Source organism: Myxocyprinus asiaticus, chromosome 12 (genome assembly GCF_019703515.2).
Source record: "Myxocyprinus asiaticus isolate MX2 ecotype Aquarium Trade chromosome 12, UBuf_Myxa_2, whole genome shotgun sequence".
Lineage (NCBI taxonomy): Eukaryota > Metazoa > Chordata > Actinopteri > Cypriniformes > Catostomidae > Myxocyprinus > Myxocyprinus asiaticus.
The window spans coordinates 46,363,294-46,390,947 of record NC_059355.1 but is presented as its reverse complement, the minus strand read 5'-3'; the positions used below and the strand labels follow the sequence as shown (position 1 = coordinate 46,390,947).

At 36.5% G+C, this 27,654-nt stretch overlaps 2 protein-coding genes across 2 annotated transcripts; one reads left to right on the top strand and one right to left on the bottom strand.

The window, feature by feature from the left end:
• The first annotated feature begins 1,479 nt into the window (after positions 1 to 1,479).
• Positions 1,480 to 13,324, top strand: LOC127449490 (mitochondrial import receptor subunit TOM34-like). Its single transcript, XM_051712962.1, has 8 exons — positions 1,480 to 1,863; positions 1,942 to 2,093; positions 5,800 to 5,899; positions 6,050 to 6,202; positions 6,425 to 6,582; positions 7,698 to 7,845; positions 7,973 to 8,099; positions 8,284 to 13,324. Exons 2-8 carry the CDS (start codon positions 1,964 to 1,966, stop codon positions 8,383 to 8,385), a joined length of 918 nt encoding a protein of 305 aa, XP_051568922.1. The 5' UTR covers positions 1,480 to 1,863; positions 1,942 to 1,963; the 3' UTR covers positions 8,386 to 13,324.
• On the bottom strand, positions 12,006 to 26,990 carry LOC127449495 (14-3-3 protein beta/alpha-A). Its single transcript, XM_051712970.1, has 6 exons — positions 26,856 to 26,990; positions 23,044 to 23,344; positions 22,506 to 22,629; positions 17,914 to 18,077; positions 17,593 to 17,688; positions 12,006 to 13,751 (listed from the first exon to the last, which is right to left on the bottom strand). Exons 2-6 carry the CDS (start codon positions 23,335 to 23,337, stop codon positions 13,695 to 13,697), a joined length of 735 nt encoding a protein of 244 aa, XP_051568930.1. The 5' UTR covers positions 23,338 to 23,344; positions 26,856 to 26,990; the 3' UTR covers positions 12,006 to 13,694.
• Between the last annotated feature and the right edge of the window lie 664 nt (positions 26,991 to 27,654).

The following is a 27,654-nucleotide window of genomic DNA, read 5'->3' as shown; positions in this document are numbered from 1 at the left end:
ACTCTGAATTCTAGATGATACACGAGTTTCCAAATTGGGACTTTGGAAGGGGCGTTCAATATGAAAGATGATGGGAAGCACTGATTTTGTAAAATTATTTTAACTTCTGTATTTTATTTTTACAAATATTAATTTGTTATATTCAGTGTTGGATTAGTTACTCTAAAAAGTAATTAATTACTAACTACTAATTACATCTTCAACAGTGTAATTAGCTTACTGTACCAATTACTCTTTCTGAAAAGTAATTGCATTACTTATTACTAATTACTTTTTTATCAACCTCGACCAAATGAAAAATACAAGGATAGACATGAAATTCTTCTTTTGATTCTTTCAAATAAATCATATAAAATCAAATAAATTGTTCATGAACTGGACAAAGAATTTAAGGGGGCAGCGTTAAATTAGAAAACATACATTTTAACATTAGACATTAAATTTCAATTTTAAATTCACTATTGTTTTACATAGAATTGTTCTATAGTTTATAAAGTATTTATAATTATAACACATAATTGTATAACACAATTACATCAGAAGTAACTGTAATTAAATTACTGAAAAATTAAGAGTAATCCCTTACTTTACTTTTTTAATGAAAAAGTAATTTAATTACAGTTATTAATTACTTAGTAATGCATTACACTCAACGCTGGTTACATATGAGAGTCAACTAATGACTCACTCTTCGCTGTTTGTTTTAACAAATTAATTCATAATTTGTTACATGCATTACTAAATCAAATATGTTGTGTAGCCTAATGATGCACGTTTATTCACTTCTGTTTTATTCACATGTGCAACAGAAAAAGAGCATTTGCCTTCATTTATTGTGTATTTGTTTAAGTTTGGCTTCTTCAGTATTCTGTTTCCCACTTGAATTACATTTCGTAATATCAAATGCCCGACTATGACTGAGCTTCCCAGGTTCACTTGAAGGCAGCACTAGCTAAAGAAGCTAAATTTATGAGACCATTGTTGTCAGATTTGACTGCTGAGTTGAAGTATGTTCTTTGATCGTAATCTTGACCAAACATTTTGGAGATTTCGGTATTTCCCCATTCAAGTAGAAAAGAGCTGCACTATTATGCAGCTTGTTTACATAGAAAATAGCGGCCTGCCCAGGAGAATTCCAAAGATGTCCGCCGAGTGGACTGAGTTGCCTCAACAGAACCTTTGGGGCCGTTCAGGTCAACAATATTGCATTCTAAATTTGCGTCAAAGCAAATAATGTTTTTTTTGTTTGTTTTTTTTTTTTTTTTCAGCCTGAAAAATATGATAACTTATTTTTTAATTGGATATATGCATTATATAGTCCTAAAATAGTATTTAAAATATATTTTCTATAAAACGAAATACATTTTGGACTGCAAGTATTCATAGCTAGGTATCTAGATTGCATTTTTCATTTCATGTTTTACTAAATGCACCCATTAATTATGCTGCGGGGATGCCTCGGGTTTCAGGAACATTTAGCAACCATCGCTTCGCTTTGCCATATAGAGGGACGATTACAGTCGTTTGGGATTGGGTTACAATCGCCCATCCTGATCTTCAAATAGCAGCTCGAAGCTAGAGAGCCGCTACTGAAGGGAGAACTGAAAGTGAAATACAACACCGCCCGTTTCTGACAAACAGATACCGGAGAAACGTGGTCGTGGTGTGGTGCTAAGCTCGGCGTGTATGAAGACACTTTAGTAGGATCACATATATAGTTCACAGGCTGGTCGTCTACGTGCACTTGATACTGGAAACTTCGACCAAACAGAGCGTCAACGTTGCTTCAACGTTTGCTTTCCGGTTTCTTTAACATTAGGCGGTGGTTAAACCTTAACGTTTACATTCAGCGTAATTTTTCAGGTAAGTCAATTTAATAGTGTCATAGTGGTCTCATTCATAATATAACAGCTCTAAAGTTTAACAAAGGTGTGCGTTTAGACTTTGTGGTTACAGTTTCATCATGCCTCAGAAACGGCGCTCACAGTCGTGGACGGAGCTCAAACAAGCCGGTAACGAGCTTTTCAGAGCCGGGCAGTATGGAGAAGCTGCAAATCTCTACAGCCAATCCATCGAGCAGCTTGAGAAGTCTGGTAAGATAAATAAATTATACAATGGACGAGGAAGTTTAAGTAATTTTGCTTGTCCCTTTACTATATTTACCATGGTAACCACAGTTTCCACCTAAGTACTATAGTTATCTCTTACAAATAAAGTACAGTGATGGCATTAGATGATAATACCATTGTACTTTGATAAATACTGTGGTACTCAATGATTATGTTGGTATGACGAAGCCAACATGTTGTTATTCTACAGACCAAAATTACACCATGTAACCATGTTTATTTTATTTTTTGGTTCCTGGGTAGTAAGTGTTATTTCCTAATTGCTTATGCCTCAAAAGTATAGAAAATGGCTATTATTCCCCACAGTGGTATTTTGAAATTTACCTATTTTCCAGAACATTCCAGATAGATTCAGTGCTGAGTAGACTTGGAGTAACTTCTAGAACTTTCTAGAACTTTCCAGTAATATAAATAGTAGTATAAATACAGGGGCCTTAAGCCCACCAGTTCAGTTTAGTTCCAGCTGCCTAAGTGGATACATATCTGCATTTTTCTGAGATGGCATCAAGAGGCTGCAAGCAGATGCATTTTGCTATGTCTGCGGCCAGTTTATCAAGACAAGAGTGAAAAAGTACTCTGTGGAAGCATCTGCTAAGATGTGTGAAGCCTACAAGGCATATTTCGGCATGCCTGTCGGGGATCAAGACAAACCCTGGTCACCTCATTTCACCAGGAGCCTCAAAGCCGTGCTGCTCCATAATGGTAACAAGTACCCGTCTCTTCCCCGGTGCACCTCAAAGAGGATTGCAACAGCATCAAGACCTTGCTGGATGCCTTGAAGTATGATGAGAATGGCTGGGAGGTCATAGGAGACTTCAAAATGGTGGCATTCCTGATGGGTCTCCAAGGCGGTTTTACCAAGTTTCCCTGCTATCTTTACCTTTGGGACAGCAGGGACACCAAGGCGCACTACCACAGGCGGGACTGGCCACAGCGGATCAAGTTCTCAGTGGGGAGGAACAATGTCAAGTGGGAGCCACTGGTGGACCACCGGAAGGTGCTGATCCCACCACTGCACATCAAATTGGGCCTTATCAAACAATTTGTCACCGCTCTAGATAAGAAGTTGGCAGCCTTCAAGTACCTTCAAGACTTCTTCCCTAAGCTGTCTGAGGCAAAGGTCAAAGCCAATGTCTTTGTCAGACCACAGATAAAGAAGATCCTGGAGTGCAACGAATTCCCCAAGAAGCTTACTAGTAAGGAGAAAGCGGCTTGGAACAGCTTTGTCGCAGTGGTTCGAGGCTTCCTGGGCAATCACAAGGCCGAAAGCTGGTTGAGACTCTGGTGAAGAACTACGGCACAATGGGCTGTAGGGTGTCCCTCAAAGTCCATATCCATGATGCTCATCTTGATAAATTCAAGGAGAACATGGGAGCGTACTCGGAGGAGCAAGGCGAGTGCTTCCATTAGGAGATACTGGACTTTGAACGGCGCTACCAAGAACAGCATAACGAGAACATGATGGGAGACTACATTTGGGGGCTGATTCGTGAAAGTGATTTACAGTATAATCGTAAATCTCGAAAAACTACTCACTTCTAAATCTGTTGTCGTCATTTTTGTATTACTTTAGTATAAATACATGTTAATTTGGATTCATATTTTGTTGTTTTTTTCTGACTTTATGTGAACGAAAAGACACACATTCGCCCGTTTTCTCATTGGAAATAGGTACATTTAAAAATATCACTGTGCTGGTCACAAAAGCAAAGTTTGTGGGTAATAATAGCCATTTTCTATACTTTTGAGGCATAAGCAATTAGAAAATAACACTTACTACCCAGGAACAAAAATTGTGTTACAAAGTGTTATCAATTGTAACTCTACCTACAGCTTTCAAGCTACATCCACCACGAGTTATATGTGTGCCACAGTTCTGCACGTGCAAAATTATATTTTGAGAGCACAAAGATGTTTTGCGTCTGTAAGATGAAATTGAGTGCAAAAAAATGTCTGCCTGCAGATGAGATTTTGAGCGCACAAAATGTTTTCTGCACACGCAAGAGGATGTTTAGAGCGCACAAAAAATGTTCAGCACGCACAAGATAAGATTTTGAGCAAATGAAAATCAATTTTGCGCTTGTATAAAGTTTATTTGAAATGTAAGAATTCTGAGCAAATTCACATTTGCTTTCTCCTCCTACCCACTCTGCATGCAAAATACCTTTTTGCATGCTCAAAATATTATCTTGCGCACGCAGAAAAATTTTTGTGCACTCGAAATATAATTTTGTGAGTGTGGAATTGTGGCACAAGTATAACTCCATACAAAATTGGCACAGACCTTCAGACTGTTCTGACTCACTTTGATGTCTTTAACAACTGATCATAATAATGGTTTTACTGCTTTAACAGATGATCAAAAATCAGAAAAACGATTTACATTGACGATGTTAAAACGAGCCAGCGGATTACTTGTTAATTCAAACTCCAACTGTCCAAAAATTAAAGTGTAAACAAACACACACAAAGCCAAAAGCAGTAGAAGAAAAAAACAAACAAAAAAAAAAAACAAAGCGAATGTCTTGGCTGGCAAGACTTTCTGGACATCATATTTCAAAATAAAAGTCCCACATTGAATGAACCAATTTTAAAAAATTTTTGCGAAAATGAATTACAGTATTAAAAATAAAACATTTTACAAAACATTCTTTTAGGATATTCCACAATATGATGAAATTATTTATATTCATACTTTTCACAAAAAATACAAATAATTGAAGATTAATTTTAATATCTGCCACACAGCTAATAGTAAAACTGTACATGTATACACAGTCTATATGAAATTTGGAACAAAAGACAAATATGTTTGTGATCTCTGGAATAAATGGCCCTTTTTTTATTCCAATAAACTTCTGTTCCGATGTCCTGTGCACTCCGATAACGTACTTATAGGATCACATTTTCCAACAGCTTATAGCATAATGCATTTTTTCTCCATATCGTGCAGCCATATTAACTATCTATCTTTTTAAAACTTTCAGACAAAGGCTTTGTCAAGCCAACATCAAAGTTTGTCTGGACAAACTTAAACTCTCTAGTTATTAATTGATATTGACATGGTACAACTACACTGTAAAAAATGCTACAGTAAAAAATATTGTTAAATTTGTTTTCTTTTTTATTATCAATTAGTATAAAAAAGTATTATTGTACTGTATAATTAATGGTAAAATTATTTTATGTTTAACAAGAGAATGCATGTACTTTTGCGGTAAACTATTGAGTTTAACACTACATTTTAAAGTGAAATGCAGACTTTTATAGTTCCAGTAGGTTAGCATATGAGGTTAAATCATTTAATAACATAAAACGGTTGTGAACGACAAAATAAATAATATTTTTTACAGCAAATTTCTGTTAACCACAGCTGCCGGTATTTTACTGTAAATGTATACAGTGTAGGTATTTTCAAATAACACCATTGCACTCTCTTGGTACATGTCCAAAAACCATGGTAGTACTATGGTACTTGTTAGTACCTTTTTGGTTAGTCAGTCCTTACGAAGATTTTCCATGGTAACCACCATATTCTTGGACAAATACATTGAACAGTTTTCTCACTTTCAATAACCCAATTTATGTTCTTGTTTCATTTCTTTTTTTTTTACTGCTTTATCTTTATATAATACAGTTTTATTTCAGTGCATCTGTGGTCTGTTCGCAGGTCAGAAGAACAAGGAAGATCTGGCTATTTTGTACTCTAACAGGGCAGCCAGTTACCTGAAAGATGGCAACTGCAGTGAGTGCATTAAAGACTGCTCAGAGTAAGTGCAAGAAAAACAGAACATGGTGGCGTAGATTTCTTATAAATTCCCACTTTTCACATTATGCTGGCAAAAACAGAGCTCCAAAAAAAGAAGAAAAAAAAACAGATGTTGGTTAGTGTCCATGTTGAGTGTCAAATCTTCTTTCAGATCGCTTGACTTGGTTCCTTTTGGATTTAAAGCGCTCCTTCGCCGGGCAACAGCTTATGAGGCCATGGAGAGATACAGACAGGCATATGTGGACTACAAAACTGTTTTACAGATAGACTGCAACATACCAGCTGCTCACGATGGCGTCCACCGGTAATTTTACATGAACTGATCCCTGTTATTTTACATTTTCAGAGGATGCACTAGTAATTTAAATACACTTTTAAATCAAGCTAAACTGATTTAAAATGAAATATATAGGTGATATGAACAATGTACATTTCTGAGTTAAAGGGTGTTCTCTAATTCTATGAACAACTAAATCAATGGGGACAGGATTTCCTAAATGTTCAACAAATAATGTCTTCCCGTCAGAATGACAAAGGTTTTGACTGATGTAGACGGACCATCTTGGCGAGAGAAACTCCCTCCAATCCCCACAGTTCCGATGTCTGTGAAAGAAAGTCTAGCACAAGCCGCAAGCTCGCCCTCCACCTCACAACAGAACGGCATGATCGAAAACAAGAGAAAAGGTAGGGGGGATGCCTTTATCTGTGCTACACACTGTGTGGATGCTGTTTGACCTTTTCCCAGCAGATTCTGATGAAAAAGCACTTAATATACAATTTCACATTTATGGGTCTTTCTTCAACTTAAGACAATTTCATGTCCCATGGGGTTGATTTTTTTTTAATGAGATTTTAACCTTTTTTCTTTCTGTTATATGAAGGTCTCATTAAAACTGAATTGGAAACTTTAACAGGCCTTCATCATTTATTTGTGGTACTTTTCAAATGCCTTTTATGTATAGATTTAACCAAAAATCTATTTTTTCATTTGAAAAAAGTATGACTGTCCAACAGTTTTTGTTTTTCAATATTTATACAGTATATATAATTATATAAAAAAAAATTTTTTTGTCAAGTCTGTGTATTTATCAAGACTGTTAGTAAAGAGCATGCTTGAGATGGAATGTGAGACAAGTGATATTTGAAGAAAACAAAGAAAAATCAAGGTAAATATCACTTGCGAGTAGAATATTTTTATTGGGTGTCATTTCCAATCAAGATGTCATTTTGCCAAATTATGCAAAAAAAAAAAAAAAAAAATTTTGAAATTGTTTGAATTCAGGATATTTTCAGGAGTTTGCCACTTTATTTTGAAAATGTTAATTTCCATCACAAAATTCCATTAAACACAATTCAGAATTTGAGATGTGCTGGAAATGACAGTAGTGGGAATTTCCATGACTTTCAGGAAAAACAATAAAAGGCAAAAATTACATAAATCTCCTGTGGTGCATGTACATACACTGTTGGACATTGTTAGTAGACCAAAAAAAAAAAAAAAAAAAAAAGAGACTTACTTTCTAGAAATCCACCATCCTAAAAGTGTCTGAAATTGATGAAACACCCTTATGTTAAACACTGGTCTTATATAAAACTGCTTTTAAATATGCTACTTAAGAGCTTTACATTGAGGATTTAAGGAAATACCCTAATGTTGAAGTTGACAATCTCCATTTTAATTCTAGAAGTATTTTCTCAACCAAATTCAGAGAGCTGGAACACCAAGCAGTGTAGAAATAATACATTGATTTCAGGTTGTTGTTTGTTCAACTCGGTGATCCTTTATACCTTTTTAAAAGTACCAGGACCTGAAGCTGTTAAAAAGGCCAAAACTTTAAAGGAAGAAGGCAATGCTTTTGTGAAGAAAGGTGAACATATGAAAGCAGTGGAGAAGTACACTCAGTCACTCAGTCAAGACCCCACAGAAGTCACAACCTACACAAACAGGTGAAATTTAACACACACACACACACTCGGTTCATATGCAGTGCAGCACAAAAAATAACATCATTCAAAAAACTGGAATATGCCTACAAAATATGATAAACTGTGTGTGACTCTATTTTGCTTGTAGGGCTCTCTGCTACCTTTCGTTAAAGAAGTACAAAGAAGCTATTAGCGATTGCGATGAGGCTATTAAATTGGATTCTGCCAACATTAAGGCCTTTTACCGACGTGCCCAGGCATACAAGGAACTAAAAGTAAGTTGGAGATCTTGGATATATAAAACCCTTTTTCTGTCATGGATTGAGTCAAACGTATTACAGAAATTACAAAGAAAATGAATGGCTAAGTGCTAAACTCATAGTAATATTTTCTTGGCACTGAAAGTGCCCAAATTAGGTGTTATCTCAGCTTATTTTTTTATTGTATTTTTTTCATTAGAACAAGAAATCATGTGTGGAAGATCTTAACAGCTTGCTCAAAATCGAGCCATCCAACATGGCAGCACAGAAACTTCTCCAGGAAATACAGAAGATGAAATAACCACGCTTGTGAAGTTCTTGTGGACATGAGGAAACTTTGAGTTGTGCCTTGTTTAGTGGCCTCTCAAAGCTGCAAAATTTACTACATGTGTCTGCTTCTTCATTTATGTTCTTCATAATAAGAAATAGAATTTATACAAAATATAGGAAATAACTTTGTGACCGTAAATGTTCAAACAGGCTCATTTAATGGTACATGCTAAAATAATTTACTTGATGTATTTTTGTCCTGAAGATTTGTGTCTCATGTCATAATTCAAGTTCATTGAGTTCACACTATCTGCAATCTGTGTCCCGTTTGTTTAGGTCATGTATGTTGAATTTGTTAATTTAATCGATGTGATGTTGATTTAGCAGTATCAAATGTGCCTTCGACATTTATTCAGCGATATGAATTATAGGTTTCAACAATTAAATTTTTACTTGATATCTGGGAATTGCAACTAGTGAAAGTGCTCATTTTTTAAATCAGTAATTAAAGTTTGCACTAATAAAAACACTAATTATTGATAAAAAAAAAAAATGACATCTCAAAATCTGTAATTGCGTTTTCATTAGTTGAATTTCTACTGGTTGTTGATAACAGGAATGGATATTTGTACTGGTAATAGTGTAATGATTATTGATGTCATTTTTATTGTCAAGAATTAATGTTTTTACCAGTGCAAATGTAATAACACTGATGTGAACCATTTGCACTTTCACTAGTACATATTCCATCACCGATATCAAGAATTAGCATTTTAAATAGAGAAAAATGAACTGTTTTCTATAATTCATATCCAGCACATAATTAAAAAGTCAATTTGGCATGTCATGTACATTACACATTTACATTGCCTCACCGTATTCCGAAACTCATATCTTAACATTTTTCAGACAAAAGTCAAGCTATTTCCAGTTCACTTCATATTGAAATGCAATTAGGCAGACATTTCTAAATACTTTGGACGCTCTGACATGGGAAAAGGATGTAATTATCATTCTTCAGCTCTTAAATAAATAACATATTTCAGTATATCTGGGATTCTCACAAGCTTAACATTACCATTCATATTAAATACTAAAAACAGTTGTGGTTTTAGGGCTGTGCTGCATGTTCTACAACAGTTGGGAATGTGTGTTTGTTTTTAAATAAAACTGCTTAAAAGGGTAGTTCACCCACATATTAAAATTCGGTCATCATTTACTAGCCCTTATGTTGTTCTAAACCAGTGTGACTTTCTTCTGTGGAACAGAAAATTAGATGTTAGACTGAACATTATTAGCCTCAGTCACCATTCACTTTCATTGTATAAAAAAAAAAAAAAAAAAAAAAAAAGATGAGATGTGAATGGTGACTGAGGCAAACATTGTGTTAAAATCAGTGTTACTCAAAAGAAAGGTTTGGAACAACGTGAGAGTGTTGACAATATTCAGAAATGAAAATTCTGTCAAACTATTCATTTAAGTGTCTTTTTCAGAGAAAGTGGTCAGCAAATGTATGTGGCAAGTGCATTGCAAGTTAATTGCTGTCCAAACCACTGAATATTAATGTTAATTTGTAAAGACCTGACATCTGTATTACTGTTTTTTGTTGACTGTATTTTGTATGCCACCTTGCATCAAGACAATTTAAATGGGTCTTCTCTTTATTTTGTATATAGAGAATGCAATGTTCTGATATGCATCTGATATTAAAGGAAAATTTATATATTGTAAAATAAAAAAATCATCCTGTAAACTGTCAGAAGTGATGCCATGGAGGACAACCTTTGTATACTTTTTTTGTGGATTAGCATTACAAAAAATAATTTTAAATTTGTAAGATATTTAAGAGTTGCAAGAATACAGGTAGAAAAACATACTGATTGAAGAATTGCCCAGTTACTTTTGCAATAATGCACGCAAGACAGGAGGGTTGAAAAGCAAAACTGTGCAGCTTGAATTTTTGTTAAAACCCATATATTACAGGACAACCATACAAAAATGCAACAATCTTTATTGGCCACATATGAGGAAATTTGTCTTACCGGGTTTACCGGCTTTATATGGTCATGACAAGAATTAGGAAGTGGTTTTATCACACTTCTCATGTTAACACTGTTTAAATCATGTGGCTATACTTTTGAAAAGGTGTGTATTTTAAAAATTTTTCCCAGTGCAGTGCCCCACAGACTTCCATTGTTAGTGTATTACTATACACACAATTTTTGCTTTTTACAAATTGAGGGACAGATTGAAAATTGTCTGTGGTAACTGACTACATGCTTTGAGCCAATTAAGTGGAACTTGTATTGAACCTGGAAAATAACTTTAAAGGAATAGTCCACCCAAAAATGAATATTCTCTTATCACTTACCCTTATGCCATCCCAGATGTGTATGACTTTCTTCAGTAGAGCACAAAAGAAGAAAAATATCTCAAGCACCGTAGGTCCATACAATGCAGGCGAATGTCGATCAGACCTTTGTAGCTCCAAAAATCACAAAGAAAACAAAAGTAATCCCTAAGACTCAAATGGTTAATTTCATATCTTCAGAAGCAATATAAAGTGTGGGTGAGAAATGGACCAAAATGTAATACATCTCCACTTTCACTTTTACATCTGAAAGTCACATGTGGTGCCCGTTTATTTTCACTTTCTTGTCTGAAAGTGAAAGTGGAGATTTAGAGTAAAAAAAGGACTTAAATTTTGATCTGTTTCTCACCCAGACCTATTATATAGCTTCTGAAGATGGGGAATTAAACACTGGAGTCATATGGATTACTTTTATGTTTCCTTTATGTGATTTTTGGAGCTACAAAGGTCTGATCACCATTCACTTGCATTGTATGGACCTACAGAGCTGAGATATTTTTCAAAAATCTTCATTTGTGTTCTGCAGAAGAAAGTCAAACACATCTGGGATGGCAAGAGGGTGAGTAAATAAGAAAATTGACATTTTTGGTATATATCCTTAAAGGAAAGTTCCAGCTTTAAAACAAGCTCAATCGACTGCATTTGTGGTTTAATGTTGATTACCACAAAAAACTACGTTTTTGTTAAAGCAAAAATTGCAGTTCCATTGTAAGGCACTTACAATGGAAGTGAATGGGGCCAGTCCATAAATGTTAAAATACACACTAAATTATTATTATTAAGTATAGCCACAAGAGGTAAATACAAGGATGATACCTGATTTCTGTGTCATTATATAATGTGTCATTTCCTAACCTTATTCGTGTATCTAACATTACAACTTCATGACATTATGATGACAGTGGAAAACCCTGTACTCTGGTAAATGCTGTAACGCCCATACATCCTTGATTTTATCACACTAAAATTGTTAACACGCACATTAAGTCTTGCCTGTATACTTTTGAAACGGTGTGTATTTTAACGTTTACGGACTGGCCACATTCACTTCCATTGTAAGTGCCTTATGATAACCCTGATTTTTTTAAATAAATGAGATGAGCTGAAATAATGCTTTATTGACCTAAACTTGTATTGAACCTGGAACATTCCTTTTAAAGCTTACTTTCTTTAAATATGCATTTAAGAGTTTCCATGCCATTAAAAATTTGCAGTGATATCACAATGCCTTTGATGTTTTCCATTGAATATACACCACTGTCAAAAACAATACAGCGAAATTTGGAACTGATAAAACTTTTATTTCACTTTAAATTGTCTTTTACACTTTCCTGATTATAACATGTAAGGTGAAACTAGAACCGTTTTAAAAGACACACACAAATCTAGTATTACGTCAATAACCAGGTTGTATTTTTTTTTTGTCATTTTTTCCTTAAGCTAGTCTAAATTTTCACAACCACGTGCGCGCTAAGCAATGAAACCGTCACAGAAGCTAACTTTAGGCAGAATACTGGTCAGTAAAAACAAAGCAATTGGAGATACCAGATATACAGACAGGCTCGGCTCCACATTCACTACTGTATTTTTTGTAATCAAGCGTAGAATTACTGCCATTTGTTCAGCTAAGGGGAGAGAGATTTCACCTTCAGTGCATGAACATTGTCTTCAGCTTGAGACAGATGAGTTCTACACCTAAGTGGAATGTTATGGTGATGTGACAAGGTATTGTGACACTGAGTGAGTAGCTACCCCTGTATATATACGATGTCCTTCAAAAGCAACTACCATCTTGCCATATTCGATCTCAGCTTGTGAAATTCCACAAAATTCAAGTTCTTTCAAGAATTTATCAGTGGAACTGTTCAGCTTTTACAGAAACTTTCTAGAAACTCCTGTAGAGCTGTAATTCACATAGAAATGAATCAAAATTTAAACTCTGGAAAGGGCGAACTTCAATCATTGACTTGGAGAAGTCCTGTAGGGATGTTCATAAGAGGGTTGAACAACAGAGAGAGAAAAAAGTATCTTTGCAAGTATCTTACAACATTTGACACAATTTTGTATTTACCTCTAAAAGCGTTTACAATTTTAAATCTTTATTAAACGGAGGAGTTGTTCTTACGCAAATAGGGAATCAAGTTGACACTTGTGGAACAAACAAGGAAAATCGTCTACTGATGTCAAACAGCACCTTTATGTTGACTGCCCCCTGAGACAGCACATTAGGATAACTCTCCTGTTTGTTCGATCGTAAAATGTTATGTGCTGATGGAATGTTTTACTTTTACTGTATTGATATGGAATGGCAAACCTAGGGTGGTCCCTTTTATTTCATTGTTAGCCGTGGATGCCAAATCAAACGACGCACATGACAGCAATAATATTAATGCATGTTAGTCAGTGTCACAATACAGCCTGTTTCATCCCTTCTGTATGAGTTCGCAACAGAATTGTACTGCTATTCTTAGCGAAACCGTTCAATTCCCATTAACCACAAGACATTCAGGAGGAAAAACTAAACGGCACAGTGTTTGTTAAATTAATGGACTGTTTAATAATATTTTGAAAAAAAAAAAAAAAAAAAAAAAACAGCAAATGCCAGTACACTATTTAGAGAATAAAGATAGAGGGGGGGATGGGAACTCTATAATGCATTATATCCTGCTAGATGCAGAAAACATGCCTTTTAAAAATTTTAGGAGGGAAAGATGGACTTTTTTACCTGTGCACTTCCCCACAAATACACAAAAAACATGTTTGAGACAAGTCAGCCTTTGACAAACCAAACATTACCCTGTCGCTCATGGCCTCTTTGAGGGGTAAAAACTTGTAGGTCAGGTACAATTCATGCTGCTCGTCATACAGAAAGGTGAATAGAGGTGAGGTGGATGGAGCAGGGAATTATGGGCTGTATATGTGTAAGATAAAGAGAGTGTAGGTGGGTTTAACAGTGAAGTGCAACGACTTTAGTTCTCTCCCTCGCCGGCATCCCCCTCGTCACCCTGGTTTTCTGATGTCCACAGCTGTAGGAAAGATAAAAAAAAATAATAATAATTTATGCACATATCAGTCTAACGTGGAGAACTTGTTACAATTTTCTTCATTCATAATCAAACTTAATCTAGACCCAATGTCCAGTACTGACTTTTCGCTTAAAATAATTTTCTTATGATTATTTTGCAGGCATGGGAATCTGTTGGTACTTCGTGATTTGATTCAATTCGAGAGACTCACAATTCCAAAGCCATTCTTAAGGCATCTCAATTTTACCGCAACAACATAGGGGCGCAAATCTTTGGTGAGTGTAAAGATTCTGCATGAATCCGTGCCAAAATATTTCTGCTCTGACCCCACCAATAGAAATAGAATAAGCAGGTATAACAAGCTAGAATCAGAGGCGGTTTTGTGGCTTTCGTTCAGTGTAAATTAAAAGCATCCAAATCAAAGCAACCTTAAACTTTAGTTTTCAATCAGCCAGGGATGTACATGAGTAATCGACTAATTCTGCACCAGCTAGTCGAATATTATAAACTTTACCCGAATATCGCAAATTGATTTTCCTTTGCGCATTTGCCTGCTGTGAGCAACACTGAATTACACTGTACTTCACCTCTGAATCGCTCACCACATCTCACAGTTACAATCGAGTCCACTGCAGGGGCGCTGTGAATGTGCGTGTTGTTGAGATGTTGGATAAAATGATATGATGGCGTCTGTACTTTCAAGCAAAGCCAAGTGTGGCAATACTTGTAATATTTTAATTTGTATTGAATTCTACTCTATTGGAATTCGGTTCCTGTCAGAGTCTTGCAAACCAATGGACGAGGATCGGCTTTTATGGTGGTAAAAATGCGGAGTTGTACGTGAAGCTTATCAGACCAGTATGTGTGTATGTGCGTTAAGTCTCTGAACACCGACAGAGTGCATTTTATAAAAAGCCAACTTTCACCACTTGTTTTTCTGAACAATAACATGTGAAATTATTAAAATGGTATAGCCTTCATGTACAGTTCATCCGGAAAGTATTCGCAGAGCTTCACTTTTTCCACATTTTGTTGTGTTACAGCCTTATTCCAAAATTGATTAAATTCATTATTTTCCTCAAAATTCTACAAACAATACCCCATAATGACAATGTGAGAGAAGTTTGTTTGAAATCTTTGCAAATTTATAAAAATAAAAATAAAAAAATCACATGTACATAAGTATTCACAGCCTTTGCTCAATACTTTGTTGAAGCACCTTTGGCACCAATTACAGCCTCAAGTCTTTTTGAGTATGATACTACAAGCTTGGCACACCTATTTTTGGGCAGTTTCTCCCATTCTTCTTTGCAGGACCTCTCAAGCTCCATCAGGTTGGATGGGGAGCGTCGGTGCACAGCCATTTTCAGATCTCTCCAGAGATGTTCAATCGGGTTCAAGTCTGGGCTCTGGCTGGGCCACTCAAGGACATTCACAGAGTTGTCCCGGAGCCACTCCTTTGTTATCTTGGCTGTGTGCTTAGGGTCGTTGTTCTGTTGGAAGATGAACCTTCACCCCAGTCTGAGGTCCAGAGCGCTCTGGAGCAGGTTTTCATCAAGGATGTCTCTGTATATTGCTGCATTCATCTTTCCCTCGATGCTGACTAGTCTCCCAGTTCCTGCCACAGCATGATGCTGCCACCACCATGCTTCACTGTAGGGATGGTATTGGCCAGGTGATGAGCGGTGCCTGGTTTCCTCCAGACATGACGCTTGCCATTCAGGCCAAAGAGTTCAATATTTGTTTCTCATGGTCTGAGAGTTCTTCAGGTGCCTTTTGGCAAACTCCAGGCAGGCTGTCATTTGCCTTTTACTGAGGAGTGGCTTCCGTCTGGCCACTCTACCATACAGGCCTGATTGGTGGAGTGCTGCAGAGATGGTTGTTCTTCTGGAAGGTTCTCCTCTCTCCACAGAGAAATGCTGAAGCTCTGTCAGAGTGACCATCGGGTTCTTGGTCACCTCCCTGATTAAGGCCCTTCTCCCCCGATCGCTCAGTTTGGCCAGACGGCCAGCTCTAGGAAGAGTCCTGGTGGTTCCAAACTTCTTCCATTTATGGATGATGGAGGCCAATGTGCTCATTGGGACCTTCAATGCTGCAGAAATTTTTCTGTACCCTTCCCCAGATCTGTGCCACGATACAATCCTGTCTCGGAGGTCTACAGACAATTCCTTGGACTTCATGGCTTGGTTTGTGCTCTGACATGCACTGTTAACTGTGGGACCTTATATAGACAGGTGTGTGCCTTTCCAAATCATGTCCAATCAACTGAATTTACCACAGGTGGACTCCAATCAAGTTGTAGAAACATCAAGGATGATCAGTGGAAACAGGATGCACCTGAGCTCAATTTTGAGTGTCATGGCAAAGGCTGTGAATACTTATGTACATGTCATTTTTTTCGTTTTTTATTTTTAATAAATTTGCAAAGATTTCAAACAAACTTCTTTCACGTTGTTATTATGGGTTATTGCTTGTAGAAATTTGAGGAAAATAATGAATTTAATCCATTTTGGAATAAGGCTGTAACATAACAAAATGTGGAAAAAGTGAAGCGTTGTGAATACTTTCCGGATGCACTGTAAATTCAGAGTTTATATATACGTGCGATACCCTAACGCCATCAGTATTGGTCTCTATGTAAGCTCCGGGTGAGTGCAATGCATAATGTTCATTTAGTTTTTTTTCCCCCAAACGAAAAGCATAGTTTGCTGAAGATATTTTATTTTGAAACTGTTCTTGGTAACGTTTGTGAATAAAACTAAATTTCACAAATGTGTCATACGTTATTTTTAACTTACCTTTTAATTTACGAGTATTGAGTACGCGTTTTTATGGGTTAGAGTCCTCAACTACAAAATTACCTGAAAATGCCCATCTCTTCAATCAGCACACATCTTGTATTTGTTTGTAGCTGTGCTTGAGAATTATTAACTTTCGAGTGTGCAGCATATCACGTGCTGCAATTGCAACCGTTTCATGCACCTCTGTTCACAAAGTTCAGACCAGTTCATTTTTGTGTGTGTGTTTTGCACTCTTCATGTTTGGTAGTCTCACCCCTTCATGTCTGTTTTTTTTTTTTTCTGCATTGTGGCTGTTTTTTAGATTTTATATAATGAATAATGGGGGAAAAAATAAAAAAATCTCAAATTTTTAGTGTTTCCCATTAATTTCCTATGGCGGTCACTTTTGACCGGGAACAGTAAAAGTGTAACTTTTTTTCTTCTACCACCGACTGATCAAATCAATGACAATTTCTTTGTGTTCAGATATCAAATGAACGAAAAGTCACCCCCAAGTCTCGTACACGTCAGATAAAGGAAACAAGCTTTATTGACGAAACAAAATTTATTTTGGTCAAGAATAACCAAACATGCATGAGGGTTAATAATTATTAGCCTAATTTTACATTCTGAATATCTGTGAATCGATTTAGAATCAATTGAGAAAAAAATGCAACACAATGGTGAAATAATTTTCCCCCCCCACCTCTATTATATAGCCGTTTTTCCCTTTGCATATTAGTAGCAAACAGAGCAGGTTATGGTATCAATCAACCACGAGCTAGTCTTTGTCTCTTTGAAAAACTGCACTTTAACAATTACGTCAAGAAACATCGTGATTTTGTTCCTAATATGCATTCATTTTGGTGGCTTAATGTGAAGAATATTCCACATATGCATCATCACATGCAGTTCTGGAAAAAACAAACATCTTTCGGCATCCTAGACAACCTTCTGATGGTAAACGTTATTGTTATCAGTTATTGGTGTGCATTAATTTTAGACCCTGATGCAACCAAGAAACTGACCCAGATGTAAAAAAAAGTACACGTGGTACTTACAGTGAGGTTGTCCCTTAGTAACTGCATGATCAGAGTGCTGTCTTTGTAAGAGTCCTCGTTCAAGGTGTCCAGCTCAGCAATTGCCTCATCGAAAGCCTAAGGCGAAGGTAAACATGAGGGTCACATCTTCTGTTTACAGGACTTTTGTATTTTTGTATACTGGAAACCCTAGCACACTCCAGATAGTTACTGTAGTGTTTAGTATAAACTCATTTAGTTTCAGAGAATAAACATAATGTTGCAAGAATTAGCCCAGATGAAAGATTAAATAGTATATCATGTATACTCAAAACAAGGTTGAGATAAACACAATTCTCTAACCGTCTTTGCCAAACTGCAGGCCTGCTCTGGGGTGTTGAGGATTTCATAGTAGAAGACGGAGAAGTTGAGAGCTAGACCCAGCCTGATGGGGTGTGTTGGCTGCATTTCCTTCTTGCTGATTTCAAATGCATCCTGGTATGCCTTCTGAGAGTTATCCACTGTGGCTGTTGATTTGATGGAACAAAAAGTCTAATTTAAGGATGTAACATCATGGCAATCTAACTAATATATTTAAATTATTATACAAAAAACTAATTGTGAATAATGATATAGTGGTCTAGCAGATTAATCTGTTTGATTCATAGTGTGGAACTTTTAACTTTAAAGGCACTTCAACTTTTAAATACACCTTGGACTCTTATTTTGAAATGTGCGCTTCACTGCTTCCAGCTGCTTATTCAAACAATAAGGAATATAAAATGTGCACTCCTACAATAATCTAAAATGTATTACAATATAAACAATTAAAAGTAAACATTGTCATAGTTCATAAACACTACATCAACAGTTGATCTTTACTGATAGCTTGTCTTAAATTTCCGATATGGCTTAATTATTGTGAACTGCTCTGCAACAGCTGAAAACACTCACAAGCCCCCGCGTGCTTGGAGACGTTTACACTTTGAAGGACGCAGCGCATGCATTTAATTAAATCGTATTCTTTTTAAGTTTGATAACCACATTAGGACATATCACGATTCCTGTCTTTCTGCCCCCAAATTTAAGACCTCTTTAAATAAAAATTAAGACTTTTGTTGTATCATTTAAGATATTTAACCTTAAATTTTGGAAAACTGAAATTAAGACATTAAGACTTTTTAAGGATCCACAGAAACCCTGAATTGAGTCGATTGAGAGGCGCTGCCGATATGTGTTGTTGAGGTGCTGAATGAGAGGAGGAGATATCATGGTGTCTTTGGCCAAGTGTGAGGTCAAGTTTGGCAATTCTTGTTGAATTCTACTTTACTGGTATTCGATTCTTGTTGGAATCCTACAAACAATCGGACAAGGATCAGCTTTTATGGTGGAAAGAAAATGTGAAGCGGTACAAGAAACTCAGGAGCTTAACAGACAAGTATGTGTGTTAAATCTCTGAACACAGGCAAAGCATATTTGATGAAAGACATTTTATAAAAAAAATTCTCACTTGTTTTTATGAATGATAATATGTGAAATTATAAAAATGTGATGTCCTTTATGTAGAGTTTATATATGTGCATTAGTGTTGTCAAAATTACCAGTACTCCGGTACCAAGTCAATACTAAAATAAAAAAAGATGTAACGATACCAGTGTTTCTGCACTCCAGGTAATATTGAGCACCTACTCAATTCAGTACCAGCGCGCTGTCTGATATACAGACAGCTGCTTACAAACACTCACGCTTATTTGAGCATGTGTTCTGTGACTCCTTTTACACTGAAATGGACATGGATGCAATTTAATTAGATTAATATATAGTCTACATTTACTGCGCGATGCAAAGTGAACGTGTGAAGTGACTCATATGCCGAAAACAACCCCATTTTATGAGCATCATGCATTGTGCTTATTGTCGTAGATGACAGAAGAGAGCGCCCATACACTGTGATGTGAGCAGCACCTGCAGACAATATATTTATATAATTAAACTGCAGCATTTTGCATTTCAATAATCACTTGTCATATAACCAGCGTCTTATCCGGAAATGTGAAAACTACCATAACAAACACAGGACTGGAAAAGCCTTCACACCACAATAAAAGTTAGTCAAAATAAAAGCTTGACACTTGAAATTAAAGAAACTGCGACAGAAAATACTACTGTTTAGTAAAATTTATTTTATTACTATTATTATTATTATGTTTAACCTATGTCTCAAGCAAGAGTGCTGTAGTACTGAATAGAAGTTTATCAAGGTTTTCACTTATATTGTGATGCTCTGTTGTGCAGCACTTTGTTTTACAAAAATAAGACAAATGTTGTGCTTTAGATTATGAGTATCTTTACTAAAGCACTTAATTTGATAAAAAAAAATTATTCAAAAAAACTGCAATGGTGTGTTGAAAAGTAATTGTTCTATTTTCATTTCATTAAGGTTTGGATCCATTTCATTGAACAATTTTGATGATGAAATTGAACTAAACTTTAAAACAAAAAATTGAACTTGGAATTTGAGAACATTTTTTATAGAATTTAGAAATAAATCTAACTGATTTTATAGGGTCCTACTTAAACTTGAAGTAATGTTAACTTAACTGAAAAATTCTAGAAGGAAACATGCGTTTGTTTTAATTTATTATTTACATTCAAATGTAAAATTTTAATAGGCTAAAGGAGTGTGTTCAATTGAATATTACCTATTTCTTCTGTGGTATTGAAACTGGAATCATGAAATATTACTGGTATCGGTACAGACTACTGATATTTTTGTACCATGACAACACTAACCTGCATTACACTAATGCTGTCAGTACTGGTTTCTATTAGGGCTGCCCCCTAATAGTCGACCAAACGTTAGTTGATGAGAAGAGTCTTGGTCGACTAAGTTTTGATTGGTCTGTTGGTCGCAGAAAAAAGAAAACTCCTCAGGAAACCGACGAACACCGGTATTACCGCTGGTTGAACGCTAGGTGGTACTATGGGGCAATTTTATGCAGGGTTAGGGTTAAGCCTACACAATGAAGCAAGACACCTTGATTTCAAACTTTTAACTTTATTTTTTATTTATTTTAACTAAAAATTCAAATGAAACTGGAAAAAATTAAGAGCAATTAAAATGTGTGTTGTTCTTTTTACAACAGCTGTCAACATCTCTCTAGGAAAGAACCTACTTCATCTGTGCATTCTCTACCGGTCAGGTATTTCGTTGTCCGGGAAAATACATTGTGTGTGTGAATAAATTTGATTTGTTCCCTCCTTCACGATATATAATATATATAACGCAATATCCAATTACATTGGCAACCCCCAGGCTGAGGGATCGGTGAATATTCTTGTTTTAGTGATTCTGCATTGAAAATTTATTTATTTAAAAAATGAAAAACTTAAATCAAATACATTTCTAAATTCAAATTGTACTCCAAACTAATTGAAAAAGCAATTAAAATACTGAAGTGATCAAAAAGTGTTTTTTATATAAGTAACTACCTTTCCATTTACCATCAGGCAAGTATCTCTCCAAACATGCAAGCAGAAAATTACTTGCACAAATGAAGACAGAAAAACAATTAGAAATGTAAAAATAATTATTATAATGATGATAATAATCACTGAAATATAAATCATGGTTCGAGGTGAATGTGTTTTTTTTATTACTTTGTTTAAATCACAGATGTATAGGTTGCAGAGTTGTGGTCACAATTAACTGTTCTGTGGAAATAAAGTGAACTGAACTCAAAGCACCTCCTGAGCTGAGATGTCTGAGGTCATTTGCAGAACTCATAGATGATACTGTTCTTGCAAAAAAAAAAAGAAGACAGAAAGAAAGAGCGAGAATCTTTTACATGCGCATGTTCCACGAGACTGCACAACTCTGTACAAACAGCGTGTCATGCACATAGTCTGCTTTTCTGTCATCTGTTCTTAACAATATAATAAAGTGTTTCTTCAAACACGTGTCTGTGTGACTACGGGCAAGTTATTTGTAATATTAATTTTAATAATAATAATAGCCTAATAATAAAACTAATTAAATACATTAATGGGAAAACGAGCCTAATATCGTCTTGACATTGTCAAAGGCATCAGCTATTGGCGATCACTGACCATCGTCGATCCCCGAGATCATCGTCTGTCGGCACAACCCTAATGTGCATTTCTCTCTATAAATGAACCAAATGTTCAGACATTCTCCTTGCTGGTTTTACCGACACATTCAGAATCATTACCGCTTTTGCCGGTGTTGCTGTGGCTCGCTTCGTGCGTGCGCTTGTAAAATGTATATTTTAAAGGCTCATTATTATGATTTAGTATTTATCTGTAATGTAGAACAGTGTTAGCAATGTTACTTATAATATTCTTTCTCAGCCCTGGAACTCAAACCATTTTCTGATGCCCCCCAAAAAAATATATTTAAGTAATTAATATCACAAACATGCGACAACTAGTCGACTAATGGCTTAAAATAATGACTACTAGTCCACTAGGAAAATCTTTGGTCGGGGGCAGCACTAGTTTCTATGTAAGCTCTGGATGAGTGCAAATATTTTTGCTGTTTTTTTTACTTTTTTCCCCCATTTTTATTAATGCATTTGTGTATTTCATATTTTATTTTATTCAAAAAAAGAAAAGCATAGTGTAAGTTAGCTTATTTAGAACCATTCTTGGTAACATTTGTGAATAAAACAATTTTACGCACATCATACTTGTTATTTTTAACGTACATTTTAATACACGAGTAATCAATTACTCATTTTTGTGGGTTAGAGTTCTCGACTACAAATTTACTCAAAAAAAAAAAACAAAATCTTTACTGTATTAAACTGCCTCCACCTTAATGACTAGACTTGAATCGCTTGTTACCCAAACATCTATGACACAAGCTTGGTGCCAACATTAAAATGCCCATGACAACAAAGTTCGCACAGCCTTTACAAATATAATGAGCTCACTTTTCTTTGAGTCTCCGGATGCCACCTCGGACAGGTATCTGTAGTAGTCTCCTTTCATTTTCAGGTAGAATACTTTGCTCTCTGCCTGGCTAGCGTTAGGAATGAGGAACTTCTCCAGGAGACCCTAAGAGAACAGAGGAAAGACTGACATCTTAGACAAGTTTTAGACAATGAAAAAAAAAGATAATTTATAAAACAGACCTTTCCAGTTGTTTGTAATTAATGGACAGGGATTGTAGAAAACTACTCAAATTTAGACCAATTTACTAATGAATCTTTCAGACCAAAGTAATGACTCAAAAGAATGATTTGCTTCAATGTCACTATGGAACCAACTTTTACTCCACACAAGAGCAATATCTAGTTAACGAAACATTTTAGAGTAGAGCTAAACCAGTAAGATGTATATTCACTATAGAAATTTCCAAGATCTTTCCAGGCCTGGAAAACAGAATTAAATTTGTATGTAACTGGGAGTCAAACAGGCCTGACACTTTTTCTCCTTCAATCTCTCAGACCCACGTGTCCAATCTCTCACCAGCACATCGTTGCAGATGTCCTGAAGCTCGGCCTCGATCTTCTCACGGTATTCACGCGCCATCTGCTGTTTCTTCTCGTTGCCCTCTGTTTTCTGCTCGATGCTGGAGATCACACGCCAGGACGAGCGGCGGGCACCCACCACATTCTTGTAGGCCACGGAGAGCAGGTTGCGCTCCTCGTTGGAAAGCTCAACGCCGCCCTCTGTGACGGCCTTCATGGAAGCAGCCATGTCATCGTAACGCTCGGCCTGCTCAGCGAGCTTAGCCTTCTGCACTAGATCGCTCTTGTCCATGATGCGGCTGCATTGAAAGAGGGGAAGAGGGTACTGTTAGATAACTTCAAATTGCTAATTTCATTAGTCTGCTACATTCTTCAATCCCTGGTGCCGCTATAAAAAAAAAAAAAAGGCAAGTTTGGTTTTGTTGACCTCCTTTTGTTGTAAAGAGGTCAACCTTCAAGTTTGTGCCTACTTTGACCTGCACCAGATACTATTATTAAATTTGGGGTCTTACAATATTTAAATCATACTGAAGACTACCCAGGGATCTCATGAATGACTAATCGCATATAGGAGGCCCAATGAAAAGGCATGTTCAATTGTTTTCTTTTCAAATTCTATTCCTCTGTTCACTTCATGTAGGTCATTTGATGAGGAGGTTGTTCGTCTAGATCTTTTAATCACTGTATAAGATTAAACAAGTCCTAAATGAAGGCATTAAGCAGACAAAACATCAAGTCCTGAGTACCATCCTTTCTTTAAAAGAATGTTCCAGGTTCAATACAAGTCAAGCTCAAATCAACAGCAATTGTGGCATGCTATAGATTACCACAGAAATAATTACGACTCGTCCCTCGGTTTGTAAAAACAACCAATTATTGTATTTACATTAATGCACTTAGAATGGATGTCTATGGGGCAAGGCATTCCAAAGGGTTTAAATGTGAAATGTGCAGCTAGTATTTTTGTTCAAGCGCATATTTTAATTCTTCTATATGAAAATGTGTTTGAGCAGTGAAGCAGTCCAAATTGAATTTCTGGTTAATTCCTGTGGGTGGATTTTTCACTCTTTTTGGTATATTTGAGCATATCATGCAAAAGTTTACAGGTTTACATAGTCATGACATGAGTTGAAAAATTGGAAATAACATTCCACAGATAAGGTTGGCCAGTGATTTTTTACACTGGTCTCATGTTCACTCATATAACTTAAAGTCTTTTGGCAATAGCTTTGAAAAGATGAGTACACAACATGTATGCTGATGTCTTGCCCCATAGACTTCCATTGAGAGCGCATTCCTATCAACACACTTTTTGCTTGTTTTAACAAACTGAGGGACAAGGCGAAATCAGCCCACTTTCTGTGCCAATCAACAGCATGCTGTTGATACGGTACATTTAAATTGAAACCAGAATATTCCATTAATTGGAAAAAATCACATTGGCATTTTAGAGCCAATGAAAATTTTTTTTTTAAGTTAAATACAGTTTGTGTATTTAATGTGCTTTTATGCATGATAAACCTTATGCATTAACTAACCTGAAAAAAATAAAGGAATAGTTCACCCAATAATGAATATTCTCTCATCATTTACTCACTCTCATGCCATCTCAGATGTGTATGACTTTCTTCTGCAGAACAATTTTTTTAGAAGAATATCTCAGCTCTGTAGGTCCATACAAGGTAAATGACTGGTGATGACCAAAACTTTGAAACTCCAAAAAGCACAAAGGCAGCATAAAAGTAATCAATATGACTCCAGTGGTTAATCCAGGTCTTCAGAATCAATCCAATCGATTTTGGAAAGAACAGACCAAAATATAACTCCTGTTTCACTATAAATCTTGACAACAGTAGTCTCCTTGGTGATCATTATTTCAAGCTCAATTACATTTCCTAGTGACATCTAGCACTCTGCACATGCATCAAGCACTAGGAAGTTTAATTGAGCTTTAAATCATGATTGTATCTATAAACTGCAATGGCAAGAGGTACAGTGAAAAACCCAAATCCGATTGGATAACTTCAGAAGACGTGGATTAAACCACTGGAGTTTTATGGATGACTTTTATGCTCCCTTTTTGGAGCTTCAAAGTTTTGGTCACCATTCACTTGGATCTACAGCGCTGAAGATTTTTAGAAGAATATTTCATTGGTGTTCTGCAGAAGAAATAAAATCATCCACATCTGGGATGGCATGAGGGTGAGTAAATGATGAGAGAATTTTTATTTTTGGGTGAACTATCCCTTTAAACTTAGATTTCAAAATGGTCAAACTATAGCAAATATTTGAGAGCGGTAACATTCGTGATAGAAATACAATCTACACGGAACACACATTATACATGAGTCATGTAATTTCAAAGAGCAATGACGTCATTTATCATATTATTATATATATTCCTGTATGATGCAGTGGTTTTATGATTTCTGGAGTGTCACAGTCCAACCCAGTTAAAAAGCAGGTCAAAAACTATTATTTTTAAAACATCCAAAAGGATATGAAACAGGTCAAAGTCTAAATCAATCATTAAAACACAGAGGCCTTAAGGCCTAACGCAACCCCCTTATTCAATCTTAAAATGAATCAAAGTCCTCCAACAGACTGATAAGTCTGTTGCCTTGATTGTATCTTAACATTAGATTTATACATTGTGTCCCCCTACCTTCAAGCAATGTCACTGAATAGAAATACAAATCAGCTTGAAGGAAATCGGGATACTTTGAGACCGTTTTGGGAATCTCAGCTCTCTCTAGCCTCTCCAGCTCGACACATGACGGAGTGGCAACGCCCAGGGCGTTATCTCTCCGCCTGAACCGATCCAACTCTTATCTGAGCCCGAAGCACAGGTAACTGTGTCAGGCGAGTATAAACAGCCCGTTCAGTTCCTGGAGACCGAAGCACAGCGGTGTCCATTAGCCAATCGGCTGCCTAATGTGACTAAGTGCCTTGGAGTAACAGTCAAATGTCTTAGTTTAACAACTGAATATGTGACATAAGCAGGTGTCGAATTAAACTGATTTAAAAGGTGTGTCACGCAGAATAAACTTAGCGTCTGGGCCCTCATAGCGCGTCCTAAAAAAAAAAATAAAAAAATAATCATCCAATCTGAGGCGATGATATTTGCGGTTTTTACTTATCCTGCTCCACTATATTGTGTCATTAAATGATTTTAAATGTAGCTCAATTGTTGATTTGAGTCATTTATAGCACCGAGCCTCGCTGATACTGCACTGCAGCATATCCGAAGCTCATCGCTAGAGCTAACACGCTAACAGCTTTAGCATCCAATGCAACGCCCTCTCACTAGCATTCCCTTGTGGAATTTACATGGACGCGCTGTCTCACGCGGAACATTCGAGTCGAATTAATTTCTAACGGTTATTGATGGCAATTCCTCGGCACGTGCGCGGCGACAGCCTGCGTTTTACTTCCTACGTGTATTTAATTATTACACTGGTTAGCCTGTTAGCTTTCACAACACCCAGACATTGAATAGACACATGAGTCGCTAACCGTTCCCCCCTGCGGATGAGTTTAGTTAAACGCTGAGGTGAGTTGGTCCCGCTCTTATATAATAACAGAGCGGGAAGCGCGCGCTGCTAACATAAATCGGACACAATCGGAAATAAATCGGGAATACTCGTTATTCATCCCCCGCCTCGGCCTAAGTACCGAGCCCCAAACCACAATAGACACCTTCCGCCATTGACAATGATGAAGGGGGCTTACATGAGCTAGCACACAGCAAAATGAATCAAGAATATTGATAATATCACATGAGCGGCGTTAATGGGCAATGCAACTCACATTTAAATATATTTCGAGTCCTGATTTGTGTCTCTAAACGATGGGAGTATCAAGCTGTCCTCCGTTTCGCTGCTCGGGGTATTCGGGGCTGTACCACTTCCGCTTGCGCTGACACTTCCGCTTCCTCTAAACTCCACCCCTCCCCCTTCCCCCCGCCAGTATCCATGGTAACCGCTGTCCGGGGTTTCCTACACTGTTTTACAGGGTCGCTTACGTCACGATGACTATGGTAACCAAGACGTGCGTGACGTAGTTAGTCACCACAGCAACCGTTGCCAGGAGGCGCAGGAGGCTGGCTGCATGCGAATGGGCAGCTTCAGAACCTTTGGGTTCAATTGTGAGATTAATCATGCTAGCACTACAAAAGGAAAATAATAATATTGCCGTTTAGGCATGTTAATGCACTCTGAAGGACTGTCTAATATGTAGTTATCCGAGAGGTAAGGCTGTGTGGACTGGTAAATCAGGCCTTTGAAATAAAAGAGAACATTTGGTATTGGGCTGGTGAAAGATGCAAGGCAAACATAAAAAAAATATAGGTCTACTTCTTTACTTCAAACTCCAATATTAGATCTGTTCATTATCACAGTCATAAAAAAAATTGTAATATAAAATATTTATTATTTATACATAAATACATATATGCCTAAAACGCAGCTCCAAGTGCTCCATATGTCAGAATGTGAAAATATTAAATAGGGGATAACATTTAAACACAAATAAGCTATAAAAACACATAAAACAAAACAAAACATCACATTAACAAAAAGGGAAGTGGAAACACAATAGTAATAATAAA

What these genes read in the sequence shown, in the direction of transcription:
- LOC127449490 (XM_051712962.1), top strand. Translation starts at nt 1,964, where the DNA reads ATGCCTCAGAAACGGCGCTCACAGTCGTGGACGGAGCTCAAACAAGCC. An exon ending in GCTCACGATGGCGTCCACCG is followed by an intron (nt 6,203 to 6,424) that starts GTAATTTTACAT and finishes TCTTCCCGTCAG; the next exon opens with AATGACAAAGGTTTTGACTG. An exon ending in GATCGAAAACAAGAGAAAAG is followed by an intron (nt 6,583 to 7,697) that starts GTAGGGGGGATG and finishes CCTTTTTAAAAG; the next exon opens with TACCAGGACCTGAAGCTGTT.
- LOC127449495 (XM_051712970.1), bottom strand. Translation starts at nt 23,337, where the DNA reads ATGGACAAGAGCGATCTAGTGCAGAAGGCTAAGCTCGCTGAGCAGGCC. An exon ending in ACATCTGCAACGATGTGCTG is followed by an intron (nt 22,630 to 23,043) that starts GTGAGAGATTGG and finishes CTGTTCTCTTAG; the next exon opens with GGTCTCCTGGAGAAGTTCCT. An exon ending in CCTGCAGTTTGGCAAAGACG is followed by an intron (nt 17,689 to 17,913) that starts GTTAGAGAATTG and finishes CCTTCGCCTTAG; the next exon opens with GCTTTCGATGAGGCAATTGC.